Below are 17,836 nucleotides of genomic sequence, written 5' to 3' on the forward strand. Positions count from 1 at the left end.
TATGCTTCTACAGACCAGATTTTCCCTGTCACATACCTTGCTGAAAATATGCTCTTAAAATTAGCAGAAAAAAAAAAAAAAAATTAGCAGAAAGCCCAAGTTCAAGCTTCAAAGTGCTCACAGCCACAGACACAGACACAGTAGCTCTAAGCTAAAGATCCCCAAAGGTTATTTTTCTCCGAAGTCAGTCATTTTTCAAAACTAAGATAATGCCAGCTGTTTGCAAATCATTTTCCATCTTTCTAAATCTTTAAATTACATATAACATTAGTAAATACTTTAATTCTAAGAGGTTAAGATAAACTGGATGAATTCTGAAGGAAGTCAGACAGTTTGGTTGAGCCAAATTTGGCAGGACATAATTTAGAAAACAAAATATCCAGCTATCTATACATGAAAAGTGTATACATCTATACATAAAATAACCCATTAGATTTCAATTCTAAGTGGCGTAAAGGTAAAACAATCAGACAGAAAATGAATGAGAATAAGAACCAGGAACTCTAAATAGGCATGAAACCTTTTGAAAGGTACTTTTTGTTTATAAATAATATATCAAATTTCTCCTTATTAAAATTAGCATATAACCTGAATTTGCTCCTCATCCAAATTCACCAATGTTACAAAGATTACATTTATAAAGAAGGTAGTAATACTAGTACCTGAATGGAGCACTTACTAAGTATTTCATTTTGTTGTTTTTCATAATTACTTAATTCTCTCAACAACTTGAGGTAAGTACTCTGCTTACCTCCATTTTATAGATGAAGAACTTAATGCTTAGAAAGGTGAATTGTTCAAAGTCACTTTTAAAATTAGCAAGTGGCAGAACTGATATCTAAACCTAGATTCTGACCCTTAACCACTATACTACACTCTTATCTCTTAACTACTAAACTGCCTCCCTTCAGACAGGTAGGAAACAAAACCCCACAGAAAATTTCCCTTTTTGTATTTTTTTCTGTTGTGTTTGTACAGATCTCAGTGTATCTGAAGTTTAGAATCCAACTAAAACAAACTGTTCCTGACAAAATATATTAGCTGACAGTGAATAGGGCAGAGAAAGAAGAAGAGAGTTAATAAGCTAAAAGTAAAACATTTGCTGACACCAGTCTAACATATTCAAATGACTGCCAAAAAATTCTTGTTCTAAAGGCTAAATATAAGTCAGCCAGAGATATTTCAGTGCTGTCCACCATTAAAATAAAAATAATGGCTCTGGGCTGCAGTATCCATACTTAACAAGGCACACATTTATTCAAACTGAGTATCTATATGCAAGGCTCTCAGTTCCTGTATCACTAAACCTGTTACAAATGATAAAATTCAAAAGGGCGTGAACTTTCTAAAATAATGCCTATAACTAGACTCTCCATCTCAGGGTTGAGATTTCTAACAACCTGAAAACATTTTTTAAAAGCCCTTTGAGTGTATGGAATAGTGGTAAACAATTATATAAATTTTTAGGAGAACCTACGGGAGTTACGTTTTATAGCAGTCCTCTTGCCCTGTGGAAACCTACATATTCTGGAATTAGAACTCAGGACTGCAGTTGCCTTGATCAGTAGAGTAGCCTCAATTACTCATTAAGAAAAAACAAAACAAAGGGCAAGACCCCAAGAGACACTGCTACTATTTCCCATCCCAGTGAGAAACACCATCACTGTATGTCTCTTTTTTTTTCCTTTGAGGTATGTTTCACCTTTAAGAGACAAAAGGTCAAACAATGAAGAAATTAAACTGATATTCCAAAGTGTTATTTAATTCCAAAGATAAAGAGAAGTATTTATATTACATACGCTGGAAAATTTCGGTACTATTGCTCGACTCTAAGGCAAATTAAAAATAGCACCAGCATTAATGAGATTAATATGCATTCACTGTGTGACTGCATAATGACAAGAGGAAAGCTGGAAATTCCCATACTTCAAAAGGCTACTATCTTGTTGAAAAACTGAAGCTATAATGACTTATCCTAACTAAAAGATCCTTGAAACTTCACCTGACTAAAGCTCTGGATTCTGGAACTTCTACAGACTCCCCACTTTACTACAATCTAGTTTAACTACTTTAATAATTCATTAATACTAAATGAGAGTACTACGAAGTGAAAACTGATGCCCATATCTGGGATGCTTGAGAAACACTTGAACAATTAAGATACCAACATACAAAAATACCCATTATCAGGAAAGAGGTAATTCGTTCCTCTGCTCCCAAACATTTATTTCATTGCCCACTCCATCACCATTCTGTTGACACCACACAATTTCACAAAGAACAAACTGAGAGGAAAACCATTCATCCAACAAGTGTTAACTCATGGTAAGTATATCAGTAATACAGTCTGCATTCCAAAACAACGTTATACACATTAATTTATTTTGATCAGGCTTCTATTGCCATCTGTTTGCATAATAACCCAGCAATTGGTGTAATAGGAACTGCAAACTGATCCATGAACTGGTGACTGATGCCTGGAAAATAACCTTGTAGCAGGTTATTAGAAATTTTGCATGCTACCTTGAAACTTGCATCATTTGTTTGGATGACATCTCATCTGATGTTTCATTTAAAAGAAATCAAAATCCAACCTCCCAAATTCTAGGGCATATGGCCGGATAAATTACACTGGAATACTTACCTAGAGCTGTGAAATCTGAACCAGATTTAAACAGAGCTGAAGCTAGGAGCTGAAACTGTGGAGGGGAAGAGAAAAAAGCAAATTAGCTAGGTAAGCACATTGGAGAAAAAACCTATAATTTCGACCATTCATTAGCCACTGGATGTCTCCGCACATGTGTTGCATAAGTCTATTCACCAAAAAGTGGCTAGAAGAACACCGTACTTAGATTAAACAACATGCTGACTTTTCTAGTGGACTGCTATTATCATTTTCCAAAATACTAGACCAAGTCCTGGAATTACTTTATTTTAAAAATATATTAAAGTATGTATTTATTAAGGAACAATAGGTCAACTGAAATATAAAATACTACTCACTACCATATGATCCAGCATTTCCACTCTTGAGTATACATCCAAAGAAAATGAAAACACTAATTTGAAAAGATACATGCACTCCAATGTTCACAGCAGCATGATTTACAATAGCCTGATATGGAAGCAACCTAACTGTCCATCAACAGATGAATGGATAAAGAAGATGTGGTATATATATACAATGGAATACTACTCAGCCATAAAAAAGAATGAAATAATGCCATTTGCAACAACATGGATGGACCTAGAGGGTATTATGCTAAGTGAAATAAGTCAGACAGAGAAAGACAAATACTAGATGTTACCACTTATACGTGGAACCTAAAGAATAAATGAATGAATAAAACAAAACAGAAAGACTCACAGATAGAACAAACTAGTGGTTACCAATGGGAAGATGGAAAGGGGTAGGGGCAGGACAGAGATAAGATTAAGAGGTACAAACTACTATGTATAAAATAAATGAGCTACAAAGATACACTGTACAGCACAGGGAATATAGCCAGTATTTTATAATAACTTTAAATGGGATATAATCTATAAAAGTATTGAATCACTATTTTACACACCTGAAACTAATATAATATTGTAAATCAACTATACTTCGATTAAAGAAAAAGAAAATTACTCATTTGGGAATCTATCACATATAGAGAGACTGATGCCCTGTGTACACAGTTATTGAACTTCTAGTAAATATGAATTCTCACTTCAAAAATAAATGCATGCTACTGTAAAACACCTGATGTCTCTGTGTAAATCAAACTCTGAGAAAAAAAGCATGGTTATTATGCATAAGCCACCCCTAACTTACAACTTAGATTGGTATTCCATGGTCATACATAATTGTATTATTATATAATTATAAAGGCTCAAAGGTCTTTTTTACATTGAAAAAATGTTGTAAGTGTTGATTAGATTCCCAGGCTAGCCAGAGTTAGTTTAAATCAGACAATGCAACTGAACAATGACAAAATAAGATAAAACTATTGCATCACTGGTACTTTAACAAATTGGTAAAGAAATAAAAATTTAGGAGAACTATTCATATTTATCTTGAATGAGGATATTGGAAAACAGGTCAGTTAAAGGAAGGAATAAGAGTATACAAATGAGTAGAATCTCAATGGAGTTTACTTGGCACTTTGCGAGGCTTGAGCAGTTGATACCACTGATTCTTCAGGACGTATTTGACACTTAATACTTGTAGCCTTTAAAATTTCAGGTATCAGTCACCTGATTAATGATCCTTTGAATGTAAGAAACTGGACAAATTAGTTAGGAAAAAATAGGATAAAAGGAAGAGTTAAAAATGTATGAAACTTCTTCATATATTCTGGGTATCAGTCCTCTGTCAGACGTATCTACTGCAGATATTATTTGGTCTGAGGCTTGTCTATTTTTATTTTTATTTTTTATTTTTGGCCACATAGTGTGGCCTGTGGGATCTTAGTTCCCCGACCAGGGATCGAACCCAGGCCCTCTGCTGTGAAACCCTGAAGTCCCAATCACTGGACCACCAGAGAATTCCCTCATCTATTTTTTTGATAGTGTCTTTTAATGAGTAGAAATTTTAATTTTGTTGAAGTCCAATTTGTCAACTTTTTATGATTAGTGCCTTTTGTGTCATGTCCAAGAAAGCTTTGCTTATCCCAAGGTTGTGAAGATAATCTGTTTTCTTCTTAAAGTTTCATTGTTCTGGGTTTTATACTTAGATCCATAATCCATCTTAATTTTTGTGTTAAGAGTGAAATAGGGGTTGAGATATCCAGTTATTTAGCACTATTTGTTTAAAAAAACTTTCCTTATTGGACTTGGTGCTCTGGTCAAAAAAATAAACTGACTGCATATATATGAGTCTGTTTCTGAACTCTATTCTGTTCTATTGATCTATTTGTCTATCCTTAAGGCAGTACCACACCACCTTGATTACTATGGCTCTATACAGAGTCCTGAAATCAGGTAGTAAGTATGAGACCTCCAACTTTTTCTTTTTTCAAGATTGTTTTAGCTAGTCCAGAGCCGTTGCATTTCGACTGAATTTTAGAATAAGTTTGTCTATCTCCTCAACAACAACAAAGAAACCCAAACTGGCTGGAATATTGAAAGGAACTGCATTAAATTATAAACCAATTTGGGGAGAATGGGCATCTCAACACTTTTTAGTCTTTCAAACCACAACTGTGATTTATTTCTCCATTTATTTAGCTATTCTTTAATTTCTTTGTCATCTAAAAATGCAAACAATTTTACTTCCTCCTTTCAAATCTATATGCTGTTTCTTTTTCTTACCATATCGTACTAGCTAGGACTTCTGGCACAATGCTAAATAGAGGTGTTGAAGCAGACAACCTTTCCTTGTCATAATCTTAGGGGAAAGGGTTTAATGTTTTACAATTAACTATGGTACTAGCTGTATGTTTTTCACAGATGTCCTTTATGAGATTTATGATGTTTCCTTTTATTCCTGGTTTGTTAAGAATTTTTATCATCAATGGGTTTTGCATTCTGTCAAATGCTTTTCTTCACTTATTGAGATGATCTGTGGTTTTTCTCTTTCATTCTGCCTATGTGGTGAAATATACTGATTTTCAAATGTGAAACCAACCTTGTACTCCTAGCATAAACCCCCTCTTGGCTATTGTGCATTAACCTTTTTATATATTGCTGGATTCAATTAACTAAAATTTTCTTAAGAATTTTGTATCTACATTCACAGGTGTATTGGTCTGTAATTTTCTTTGCTTGTAATGTCTTTTTTGGGTTTTTACATCAGAGTTAAGCTGCTTCATAAAAGGATTTAGAAGGTGTTCTGTCTTATTCTGATTTCTACGAATCTATACCAAATTGGCATTTTTTTCTTCCTTAAAGGGTTGATAGAATTTACTGATATAGCCATCCAGGCCTAGTATTTTCTCTCTTGGAAAGTTTTCAATTACAAATTCAATCTCTGTAATTGATATGGAGTTCCTTAAGATTTTCTAATTCTTCTTGTGTTAGTTTTGGTAAGTTGTATCTTTCAAGAAATTTGTCCATTTCATCAAGTTGCTGAATTTGTTGACAAACTTGTTCATATTATCTCCTTAGTACACTTTTAATGTAGGTAGGGCTGTAATGATCTCCCCTTTTCATTTGTGATGTTGATAATTTATGTTTTCATTATTTGTTTCCTTGGTAAGTCTTGCTAGAGGTTGACCAATTTTAGTCACTTTTTCAAAGAACAAACTTTTCACTTTTTACATTTTTTCTACTGTTTCCTATTTTACTAATTTCCTATATTCTAGTGAATACTTATTTGGGGTTAATTTGTTGCTCTTTTCTAACTTCTAAGATGAAAGATAAACTTCATTGGCTCTGAACAGAAGGATGGGGAGAAAACTGTTATTTTAACCATCCAATTAAATAAGTGGCATTGCGATGTACTGGTCTAGAGTTTCAACAGGTACTGAGTAATAGTACACAATCTGAATAAAGTCAGTCCTCTCTCCCCAGCTTCAGACCTGAATATCCAACTATCACTTCAACATCTCAAGCTGGCTGTTTCACAGGCATCTCAAACTGAACATATGCAAAATTAAACTCCTGATTCCAGTCAGGAGGCTCCACCTTCTCATTTCAGTTGACAGCAACTCCATCCTTCTAGTTTTTCAGGTTCAAAACTCTGGAGTAATTTCTTTCAAACCCTACATCCAATCATAAAATTCCGTTGGTTCTACCTTTAAAATATATTGAGGGGACTTCCTTGGTGGTGGAGTGGTTAAGAATCCGCCTGTCAATGCAGGGGACACGGGTTCCATCCCTGGTCCAGGAAGATCCCACATGCCTCAGAGCAACTAAAAGCCTGTGTGCCACAACTACTGAGCCTGCACTCTAGAGCCCGCGTGCCACAACTACTGAGTTCACGCACCGCAACTACTGAAGCCCGTGTGCCTAGAGCCCGTGCTCCACAAGAGAAGCCACCCAATGAGAAGCCTGCGCACCGCAACGAAGAGTATCTCCCGCTCGCTGCAACTAGAGAAAGCCCACGCGCAGCAACGAAGACCCAATGCAGCCAAAAAAGTATATACATACATACATATATATATGTGTGTATATATATGTATGTGTGTATATATATATATATATAGAGAGAGAGAGAGAGAGAGAGAGAGAGAGAGAGAGAGAGGGGGAGGGAGGGAGGGAGAATCTGATCTATTTTACTTCTCACCATTTCTATTGCTACTACTTTGCTCTGAGCAACAATCCCCCTTGCTTAGATTTCTACACCTCCCTCATAGTTCTCTTTGCCCCCATCCTTGTTCCCTTTTAGTCTATTCTCAATAGTCAGAGTGACCAAATTAAAACATAAAGCAGATGATATCACTCCTCTGCAGGGACAATACCCTGAACCGGCTCCCTATTCAGAGTAAAAGCCAAAGTCCTAATAATGACTTACAAAGTCATTCATAACCTGTTCTGCCAATCCCTGCTCTTACCTCTTGGACCTCATCTCTGACTACTTTCACTCTCCTTACCTCTACTCCAGCCACAAGTATCTCCTTGCTGTTCTAAACAAAGCCAAATATTCTCATCCCAGGGTCTCTGTTCTAGCCCTCCCTTTGCTAGGAATTATCTTCCCCAAATTATCTACTTAGATCACTCCCTCATATTCTTCAAGTCTTTGTGCAAATCTGATTTCCAAATGAGGTCTATTATGATTATTCTATTTAATACTGCAACTGCCCAATTCTTACCCCATATATATATATATATATATATATATATATATATATTTTTTTTTTTTTTTTTTTTTAACGTAGATTTTATTTATTTATTTTTGGCTGCGTTGGGTCTTCGTTGCTGCGTGCGGGCTTTCTCTAGTTGCGGCAAGCGGGGGCTACTCTTCATTGCGGTGCACGGGCTTCTCATTGTGGTGGCTTCTCTTGTCGCAGAGCACGGGCTCTAGGCACGTGGGCTTCCATAGTTGTGGCTCGAGAGCTTCAGTAGTTGTGGCTCGCAGGCTCTAGAGCGCAGGCTCAGTAGTTGTGGTGCACGGGCTTAGTTGCTCCGCGGCATGTGGGATCTTCCCGGACCAGGGCTTGAACCCAGGTCCCCTGCGTTGGCAGGCGGATTCTGAATCACTGCGCCACCAGGGAAGTCCCCTTATATTTTTGATCTCTTTTTAACTTTCCTATAATACTTATCAAATTCTAATGCACGGTATAATTTATTTAATATGTTTATTGTTCCTCCCCACTAGTATGTAAGTACCTCCTGGGCAAGTATCTTGTTTGGTTCACTGGTATATCTCTTGTACCTAGAAGAATGCCTGGCATATTGTAGGAACTCTACACAATCTGTTAAATAAATGACACCGGTACTTTGGAAGCTCAGTAGAAAGATAATTAATACAAAGTGTGCAATACTGGCTGAAAACTTGTTTTTCTTGTTCCTTCTCTATTACAGAATCCTCTCTGAAAATGGTAGAATCATTTTAGGCATCCTTTTCTTGGCCCTTTTCTAGAAAAAAATATAATGTTCATAAACTTTATTATAAGCTCATCACCAATTTAGAACCCATGCTCTGGAGACTGGAAGAAAGCAAAGAACCATTATTAGTTGATAGTCCACCAGCATTTTGTGACTAACAGACACAATGATGACCCAAAAAAGGGGGAGAAAAATCTAAAAACCACTTCTGGTTGCTGACAAAATCATTTAATATGATGAAAAATTTGTAAAACATACATAGAGAACAAAACCAAGCTACTACAGAAAATGAAGAGCAGTAAGGCCTTTCTCAAAAAGGGGAATGATTTCTTACAATGAAAAGCAAAGATCTATATGCGTCACTAACAGATACTGTAAGTACATATATATACTGGAGCTGTCACCAAGGGATTTCTTTCCCAAAACGAAATCTGTTCACACATTTTTAAACAAAAGAATAACCTTACAGACCAGTAATTCTCAATTTTTTAGGTGTGTTTTCAGTTTTCCATTGTAAAAGAGCAGACAGAGGAGAATCTTAGGGTGAGGGTACTGTTCTGAAAAAGTTTCTAAAGTGATTCTGATACTGACATACACATGAATAACATCATTTTTACTAACTTCTACTAGGGTTAAACAACTCTTGATAGATACAGCTTTTCAGAAATGGAGTGGAAGTCTGTGGCATACAAAATCACAATTTGATACTCTTCAGGAAAAGAGAAACCCACTACCAAAATTCTTAAAATGACTGTTTGAACTTGAGATACTTCCCTGTCCTGGACTTTCCTACTAGCTTAGCTTTAAGAGCAAACTGTCTGTTTTTTCTTTGGCCTACTTGCAACTCACACAGCTGAAATTATTTACTTTGAAATATTTTGTTTTGGTTTGGTTTTAAAAAATAAAAGAAAAATGAATGTTCTCGGATTATAGCCATTTTAGACAGACTATGGTGAAAACACAAGAAAATCCATTTATAACTCTCAAATGCATGGTCTAACAAAATGAACATTAATGGACTCTTCACAACTATGTTCAGTTTATAAGCCATAACAGATTAAACCAAATATATTCTGCTACTTGGCAAAATCGTGACAATTCTCCCTATTTCAAATAGTATCATGAACTGACTGAAGACTCAAGAAAAGACAATTAACTGTCCTTTTTCAGGGAGTTTTAAAGTGTGTTCTGCTGATTCTCCACCTACTGAAGGGTTGTAACCAATACTGAGTAAGAGAACTAGGGCTTATTTTCACAGTAGGCAACTATGAAAGAGTATTTCTTTGTTTTGGTGCCAAGGACATGCAGGCTCTTCTGCTTGAAAGTACAATGAACCTGGTGCCTGAAAGTCATTCAGTCTGATACCTGTGTCAATGCTGAACAGAGAAAAACACTGCTTGATGTTGCTATTACAAAGCCAAAGCACAGCAACAGCTAACAGGGAAATAGATGTAAGGAACAGAACTACATATAATCACCAATTCTGAGAATGGAAGGTAAAATGCATTGCAGTTCAGATGTTGCTAGATGAACTATGAACAAGAATAGTTGGCAAAAGGAAGAAGTGACAAAAGGAATCTTAGAAGTTGGAAGAGAGGTTGTAAGACCATGAAACTCATTGCAGGTATATTCACACACTGTGGATATGCAAATATGCCCTAAGAATATTAAATCTTAGAAACAGTTGCTTCCATCCCATGTTATGTATCAAAAAAACTGAAAAGTAATGATCTGTTACTAAGTTCTCAAGCTTAGGGGCTACTGATGAACTAAGTTAGTAGCCTATGGTAAAACTGTACTGCTACAACATTCATATAACTAAATATCAAGCCAGCAAAGATTCTACTCCCACCAACCTCTCTTCACTTTCTCCTTACAATAAAGGAGAGTTTTCTTTCTTCTTTTAGGGGATTTTGGAGTATCAGTAGAAAAAGTTTATACTGAACTTTATGTAACCCTTAAGTAAAAGAAGTATGGAACTATGGTAGAAGTAAAATTTTCTATTTCCTTCCCAATACAAAATCTAATGACTACTTAAAACTTTATACCTGAGAATCCTTTTGAGTGGATCACAGGTTTTTGTGTGACCTGAATCTTAGATTACCACATGCAAATATGTCTACTCAATTTTTATTTCATCTGCTCTGTACCATTTTTAAGATTTTTAGTGTCATCATATTTTCCTCACTTTCCTTTAAACACCCAAGAGCAAAGTCAACAAATATAAGTTAGAAAGACATTTTTTTAAACGTTCAATTTCTGAAGTTTATTACCACCTTTACCTCTTTTGTCTCTTCTGGGTCTGAATGATCCACAGTTATATAAAGATCATTTTGTAGGTATTTCAGAGCACTAAGGGGATCCATTTGGGCCTTCTCTTCAAACCTAGAAAATGTAGACAAGAATAATAATTGTCTAGAGTTATGAAAAAACATCAGAAATGTCTTTTAAACCCAGAGTGGAATACTCTGTATCTGAGAAGATATTGTGCATATCTAAAAAACCTGTGTTTAACAATCCAGAAGTAAGAATACTGACACATGGGGCTTCCCTGGTGGCGCAGTGGTTGGGAATCCGCCTGCCAATGCGGGGGACACGGGTTCGATCCCTGGTCCGGGGAGATCCCACATGCCTCGGAGCAACTGAGCCCGTATGCCACGGCTACTGAGCCTCCGCTCTGGAGCCCGCGAGCCACAACTACTGAGCCCACGTGTCGCAACTACTGAAGCCCACGCACCGAGAGCCCGTGCTCCGCAACAAGAGAAGCCACCGCAATGAGAAGCCTGGGCACCACAACTAGAGGAAGCCCGCGTGCAGCAATGAAGACCCAATGCAGCCAAAAATAAATAAATACTTAAAAAAAAAAAAAAAAGAATACTGACACATATATAAATAGTGTACACGTGGAGTCCCTGGAGATGTAATGGTAATGTCAGGCTGTGGTGCTAGAGACTGGATAAGAGCATTTCCGACCCTCCTCTTAGAACTATAAGCTAAGATTAAATCAACTACAAAACATAGTGAATATGTCAAATATTTTATATAACAGAAGTGCAAAATAGCCAAATATGTTTCATAAAAAAACAAGTAGAGATAAAATAAAAATACTTTCCTAGATTTGTGTCATATACTTTCCACTGGAGGTGTTTAACAGATACTTCAGAAAGTGAAATGAGTATAGTTTCTTTTAATGAGTATCATTAACACTGATTAGATATTTTTAATGAGACTATTTCCATGTCTCAGTCAGTAATAACAATAACAACTGTAGCAATCATTTATCAATCATGTTTTGTGCTAGACACTGTATCAAGTATCTTACATATATCATTTCATTTATCCTCCCATAACTCTATGATGACAAGTTTATCATCATTTAAAAAAAAAAACAGATGAGGAACTGAGCCTAGTAAATGAACTTGGCCAAGCTAAGACCTAGTAAGTGGCAGAAGTAGAACTAAACACGAGTCTCTCTGATTCCAAAGCTGAAAGGAAACAATGAATTTTCTTAAATTAAAAAAGTCTGCTTGGGACTATATATCTATTTAAATAATGATAATTCCTTTTGTAACAGCATAATTATATATGTATTTATTTCTTTTTTTTTTTTTTTTTTAAAGGATTTTCTTATTTATTTATTTATTTATTTATTTATTTTTGGCTGTGTTGGGTCTTCGGTTCGTGCGAGGGCTTTCTCCAGTTGCGGCAAGCGGGGGCCACTCTTCATCGCGGTGCAGGGACCGCCCTTCATCGCGGTGCGCGGGCCTTTCTCTATCGCGGCCCCTCCCGTCGCGGGGCACAGGCTCCAGACGCGCAGGCTCAGCAATTGTGGCTCACGGGCCCAGCTGCTCCGTGGCATGTGGGATCTTCCCAGACCAGGGCTCGAACCCGTGTCCCCTGCATTAGCAGGCAGATTCTCAACCACTGCGCCACCAGGGAAGCCCTATATGTATTTATTTCTAATAAACTGGTATGCTTTTCAAAATATTATACAGAAAGAAGACATTTAATTTCATTTGGTAAAGGAAAATAGTGAAGAGCCTTTCACAACTGTGTTCAGCTGATGGCATCAATAATTTCCTATCTTTAGAGCTAATCTCAGTGATAGGGTACCTGGAGGGGCAAAGACTGGCAAAATATTACAGTTTTCTTGTACCAGATAGTACCCTGATTGTCAGCCAGCCTTACAACCCTCAGATGAGAGTCTTAGGTGCATGTTACTCTACCATCTTGTCCACAATGAATTAGACCAGAGTTTTGGCACCTGAGCCAAAAGCAATCGTCTTGAGCTTGATGAGCAATTTATAAAGTGGCCTGGCAGAATTCTTTCCAATAGGGATACTCTCTCTAGGGAACTCTCTCTAAGAAGATACATTTAGAGAATCTGAATGTGAGATACACAAGGACACAAAAAACATGCAAAACACAGAAGGCAATAAGCAGAAGATATGAGATGACAGATTCCTTCTCTTCCTATCCTTCTCTCCCTTCCTTCCTACTACCTAGCTACCTAGCCACCTACCGAAGCCGTTAAGGGAAAGCAGAGTCAGGAAGTAGAACAGGAAAAACAGACAGAAAGAAGCAGAAAGAGAGCGGCTCAGTTACAAGGAAAGCTACTTCAGTAGCTCCTAGCTATGAGAACTGTCTCAGTATCCTAAACAATTCTCCACCAGGCCTCACTGTTCAAGTGCTGAGGAAGCACCTTAATTCTCTGGATAGTCTCATAATAAATTCTTTTTCAGTGAGATATCCTAAGTATGTCTTTATCCTTGTAACCTGACAACTTAACCAACACACACCTATTGTACTATTAAATAAATCCAGCAAAGGGATCCATTTTCCTGGAAAGTGTGTTCTCTCTTTTCTTTTTTAAGCTTTTTTGTTAGCCTGCAAAAACTTATTACTGGACTTGTGTCTGCAGTCTAGAATTATATTTCAGCCAACAATTCTGCCCTCTACCTAAAGGAACAAGGAACTAATCGTATTAAAATTTTTTTCTTTTGCCCCTTTCCACCCCCAAATCATCAATATATTTGGAAACTTGAATGCTATAGGAAAAAACAGTGGCACTTTATTTTCTGTATTATGTGGCACCATTAAGAACAAAGACACTTTCTTGGCATTCAATATACTTCTCTCCCTCCAAATTTATATTTTAACTAAAATTTATACTTTAAAATTTGTATTTTAACTAAATAGTAGCAAATTTCAAAGGTCGATTATTTGCCCAATCACAGAAACTTGCTGCCTTTCAACTTCAGTCACTTTATTTCATGAATCATTCTCACACTCACAAGATTTGCTAGAGTCTTTCATAATGTAATTAAAAATTTAAATAATTTGTTACTGATTATTATTTTCCTTATCCACTTTCATTCTTCACTTTGTGCCTTTACTAGCACAAGTCACTAATGATGTTTTGTACTTGAAACTTAAAACATGCCATAATATATATTTCAGATTCCTATAAATTGTCATTTTACCTGTCCACTGATAGATTTTTAAAGGAGAAAAATGACTGCCAAAGATCAAAAATAATAATACTTCTTAGGATGGGTTGGTTGTGGGAAAATGAATAATTCTACTTACTTCCAGAAGGAATGAAAATTAACTTTCTGGAGGGCAACGTATAATTCATCAATTCTATCGTTATCCTACAGAAATTTTGGATAGGGGTGCATATGGAAGTATATAATAACATTAACTACAGTGTTATTTATAATTGCAAATAAGTTGGAAATAATCTAAATATTCAACAAAAGGAGACTAGTTAAGTAACTTACACAGAGTAGAACACTATGTAGCCATTATAATTATGATTTGTATTTTTATTTTTTACCATGGTAATAAGATGTTTATAATACATCACTCATTAAAAGACATAAGATTCAAAGCAAGATGATTCTTATTTTTTAAACAAACAAAAATTCTGTTTGTGCACATACAATTCAAGGGATACACACCAAAATATTATTTCTGAATGGTGGGATGAGGGATGATTCAATTCTTTGTGGTGGGGAGAGAGGACTTTTTTTTTTTCCTTTACTAACCATGGATTACTTTTCTAATTAAAAGCCAGAGGAAAGTGTTTATAAGTAAGTTCGAATTCTTTACATACAGCACTAGACAACCTTCTTTAATCTCTAGTGGGCTTTTGGTCAGGAAATTTCTTTTAAAAGCTCAACTCAACATTCTAACTATAGTTGTTGTATCTGAAGTAGGAAAAAAAACCCATTATGATTGAGAATAATATGCAGGATCTAGCACACAAAATTGCTCATAAATGGTACCTATTATCATCATTAAAAGATAAACTTCTCTCCCTCCAAATTGTAAATTTTTATTACGATCTAACACTACCAGTAACCAAAGGGATAGATGTATTTTTCTACATTTTTCAGCTTATCACCTGCTAAGGCTAAAAAGCAAACATGACCGAGGAGATATATGAAAATGTTTGATTACGTGATTTTGCAATTAAATGGCAAAAGTAATGATGTAAAGCTATAATCATATTTGAAGTTGCATTCTGAAATATCAAATTATAAAGAGATTATTTACTCAACTATATCATCACATTCACTGTTAAGAGAGTTATCAATAGGTCAGTCACATGCCAATAATCTAGAACTGATATAATCTGTAGTGGTTAGGCCTTGAGTTACTTGAAGGTAGGTTCATCATGTTCATAGAAACTTTTTCCATTAACAGCTGCAAAATATCCTTGCTCTATCTTTAATAATTTTTAGCATCAAGATCTATCTTCACTTTGTACCGTCCTTTGAAAGAAGAAAGCAAAAATAAGGAGAACAGGGCATTTACAAAAGTCATGATCTTCACAGTACTTACAGTGTCACGTCACTAAATTTCCAAAGACAAAGTCACACCTCCAAAGCTTAGGTAATACCAACAATAGCTGATAATGCTAAATAAAAGTTTTCAGTGATTTATTTTTATACCTGTGTTTTCTTATGAGGTACTTGCAATGCCTCAGTAAGTAATCTTTTGAAGGCCTACACAATTTCAGTGACCAGAAGTCATCTAATCTCATCTTTGGGGAGCAAGATTTTCCTGGATTCCCACCAAATAAATAATGAACCTGTAATAAATAAAACAAACCAGATTTTTAAAAAATGCATGCATACTCAAGAAACTATGAAAGTCAAAGTAAAATTTCTTCATTTTGGTAGTAGTGTGTAACAAGTAACTTCTTTAGCTTTACTAAAGACTAAAACATTATTACATGTCTACTAAAGGCTGCTTCTGCTTTTTCTCAAGTTTCCATTTTACTTTAAAGTACTGTGACTACTTCCTTAAATTACATTTTCTATTAAAATAAGTTGTATCACCACAGTTACACTGACAATGGAAGACATAAAACAAAAGCAATGATAGTAAGAAGCTATTCCAAGATACTGAGTTTGCTTAGGGCAACAAATAATGGGGATTATCAAGTTAATCAAGTGTTGATCATAATAAAAAATGATATTTTTTAAAAAACTGACACACAAGTTGAATCACTGAAGGTCAACAGTAACTAGAAACTTTAAAAATTTTAGCATCTTACTTTTGCTTTAGCCTTAATGCTGAATATTTTTAAATGGCATATATGATTTGTGAAATAACTTTTAAAATATTTTTCTATTATTCAATTAATATCAAATAAGAAATGTAAAAGGAATACTATAATGATTTCACTATTATAATTACAGCTTTAGTAATATTCTGTATTCCAAGTGTTAAAGTTCTTGAAATTTTGAAAACATTTATAACCAGTAGTGTTATACAACAAAGATATTATTTCTGTCCTATAGATGGAAATTCACTTATCCTTTAATTTGGGAGACTCTCAGAGAAAGGGCTTTTATTTACTCCCATGGTATCTTTTACCTAAAGTTCCAAATGATAGAGGATTTAAATAATCATCTATGGCCTAAACAGAAAGAATACAGGTTCTGTCAGTAATTTACTATGTAATCTGAGCCCAATCATTATACAACATGTAAAATTTAAGGGAGAAATAGCTTAAGAAACCACTCTGAACACTTAGGGACACTAAAACTTCAGAATTCAGGACTGTTTTCATAGGCTGATGGAACAGATTATGTCAATCATAGATAGGAAAAATAAAGATAAAAAGACTTCTCACACAATGGGAAAATCTAAAATCAGGAAGTTATATATATCTTTTCATATCATGGAAAAAGGTATACAAGTGCTGAAAACTGTACATCTTCTACTTGAATATTCATATTGTATTGACAGAAACAGTAGGCCATGCTACGTATCAGATCTATGCAGCTAAGAAGCAGCAACCACTGACCATTTTCATAAGAAGAAAAGTGTCAGGAACTGTGGACTATGCAAAAATGTTTATTCTCTTAAGGAATTTTAGGGACAAGTGATATCAAATGTCTGCTACGTATTCTAGTAAATGTCAGTAATTTTTATTCAAATCTACTTAAAAATAATCAGAAACATATATTTTGAGATTCTTTCCAATTGTACATCACAGAAAGTTTACAGGTCAATGTAGTTAGTATACCTTGTGTAACTCATCGTATACAAGCTGATGGGCAAATCTTGGACATGGTTCTTCCTCCTGAAGACTTTTACTTGGATTATCCTTTGCAGCTTGATCATTCTTATAGACGCAAGACCTGAAAGACATTGCTTTTTAGGCATTCTATCTTAGAAAATTAGCAGCAAACATAATGTTAATACAATTGTAGCAAGCAAATTAACACAATGTCTAATTACCAACAAAAAATTACAAATTTGTTCACATCAAATCTTAAAGTTCTGGTCACCCTCATAAAATAATCTGAATTTGTTAGAACTGAGTTCTGAAGTTCTTTAATGTCCATCAAAAATCTCACTTAAGAACAACCTACTTCGTGTTATGAAACAGGTTCAGCATATATGAAAGCTTAAATCAACGGCTGAAAGAGATGTTATCACATTTATCTATTCACAATAAAAAAGCTCACAACAGACTTCTTTCATTCTTACTGTAAATAAATGTCTTATTTAGAAAATAATAAATTCCTTAGCTGTTGAGCACCACCCTCCATTACTGAATGGAGGAAGTTCTCTGAAGTTCCTCTGTTTTGGAGAATATTCACTTATGTAGTAATCACAGAACATTAGAGCTGGATCCTCTGTGTCAGTGTTTTTCAAAGCAAAATGTGCAGCAGTTCTGTGAGATGCTCTGTGACAAAAGAGTCCTAGTTTGAAAATGCTAAATAATAATGCTCCCCACCTTGCTCTAGTCAAACTGCTTCATTTTATTAAAAACTAAGAAAAGACCTGGGAACATTAAAAATACATTGTTCTCAAGTTTACACATCTACTTGGTAGCAAA

General features: G+C 35.2%; 1 protein-coding gene across 4 annotated transcripts in view; it reads right to left on the reverse strand.

Moving 5' to 3' along the window:
* The window catches only part of MKLN1 (muskelin 1), a 379,019-nt gene that overhangs the window by 15,057 nt on the left and 346,126 nt on the right, over positions 1-17,836 (reverse strand). For all 4 annotated transcript variants that reach the window (XM_007177144.3, XM_007177145.3, XM_007177143.3 and 1 more), the window contains 4 exons: positions 17,018-17,132; positions 15,432-15,571; positions 10,755-10,857; positions 2,645-2,699 (listed from right to left, as the gene is read on the reverse strand). In XM_007177144.3, coding sequence (XP_007177206.1) covers positions 2,645-2,699; positions 10,755-10,857; positions 15,432-15,571; positions 17,018-17,132 — 413 coding nt within the window. The remainder of the gene's footprint in view (positions 1-2,644; positions 2,700-10,754; positions 10,858-15,431; positions 15,572-17,017; positions 17,133-17,836) is intronic.

This window comes from Balaenoptera acutorostrata, chromosome 7 (assembly GCF_949987535.1).
Source record: "Balaenoptera acutorostrata chromosome 7, mBalAcu1.1, whole genome shotgun sequence".
Classification (NCBI taxonomy): domain Eukaryota; kingdom Metazoa; phylum Chordata; class Mammalia; order Artiodactyla; family Balaenopteridae; genus Balaenoptera; species Balaenoptera acutorostrata.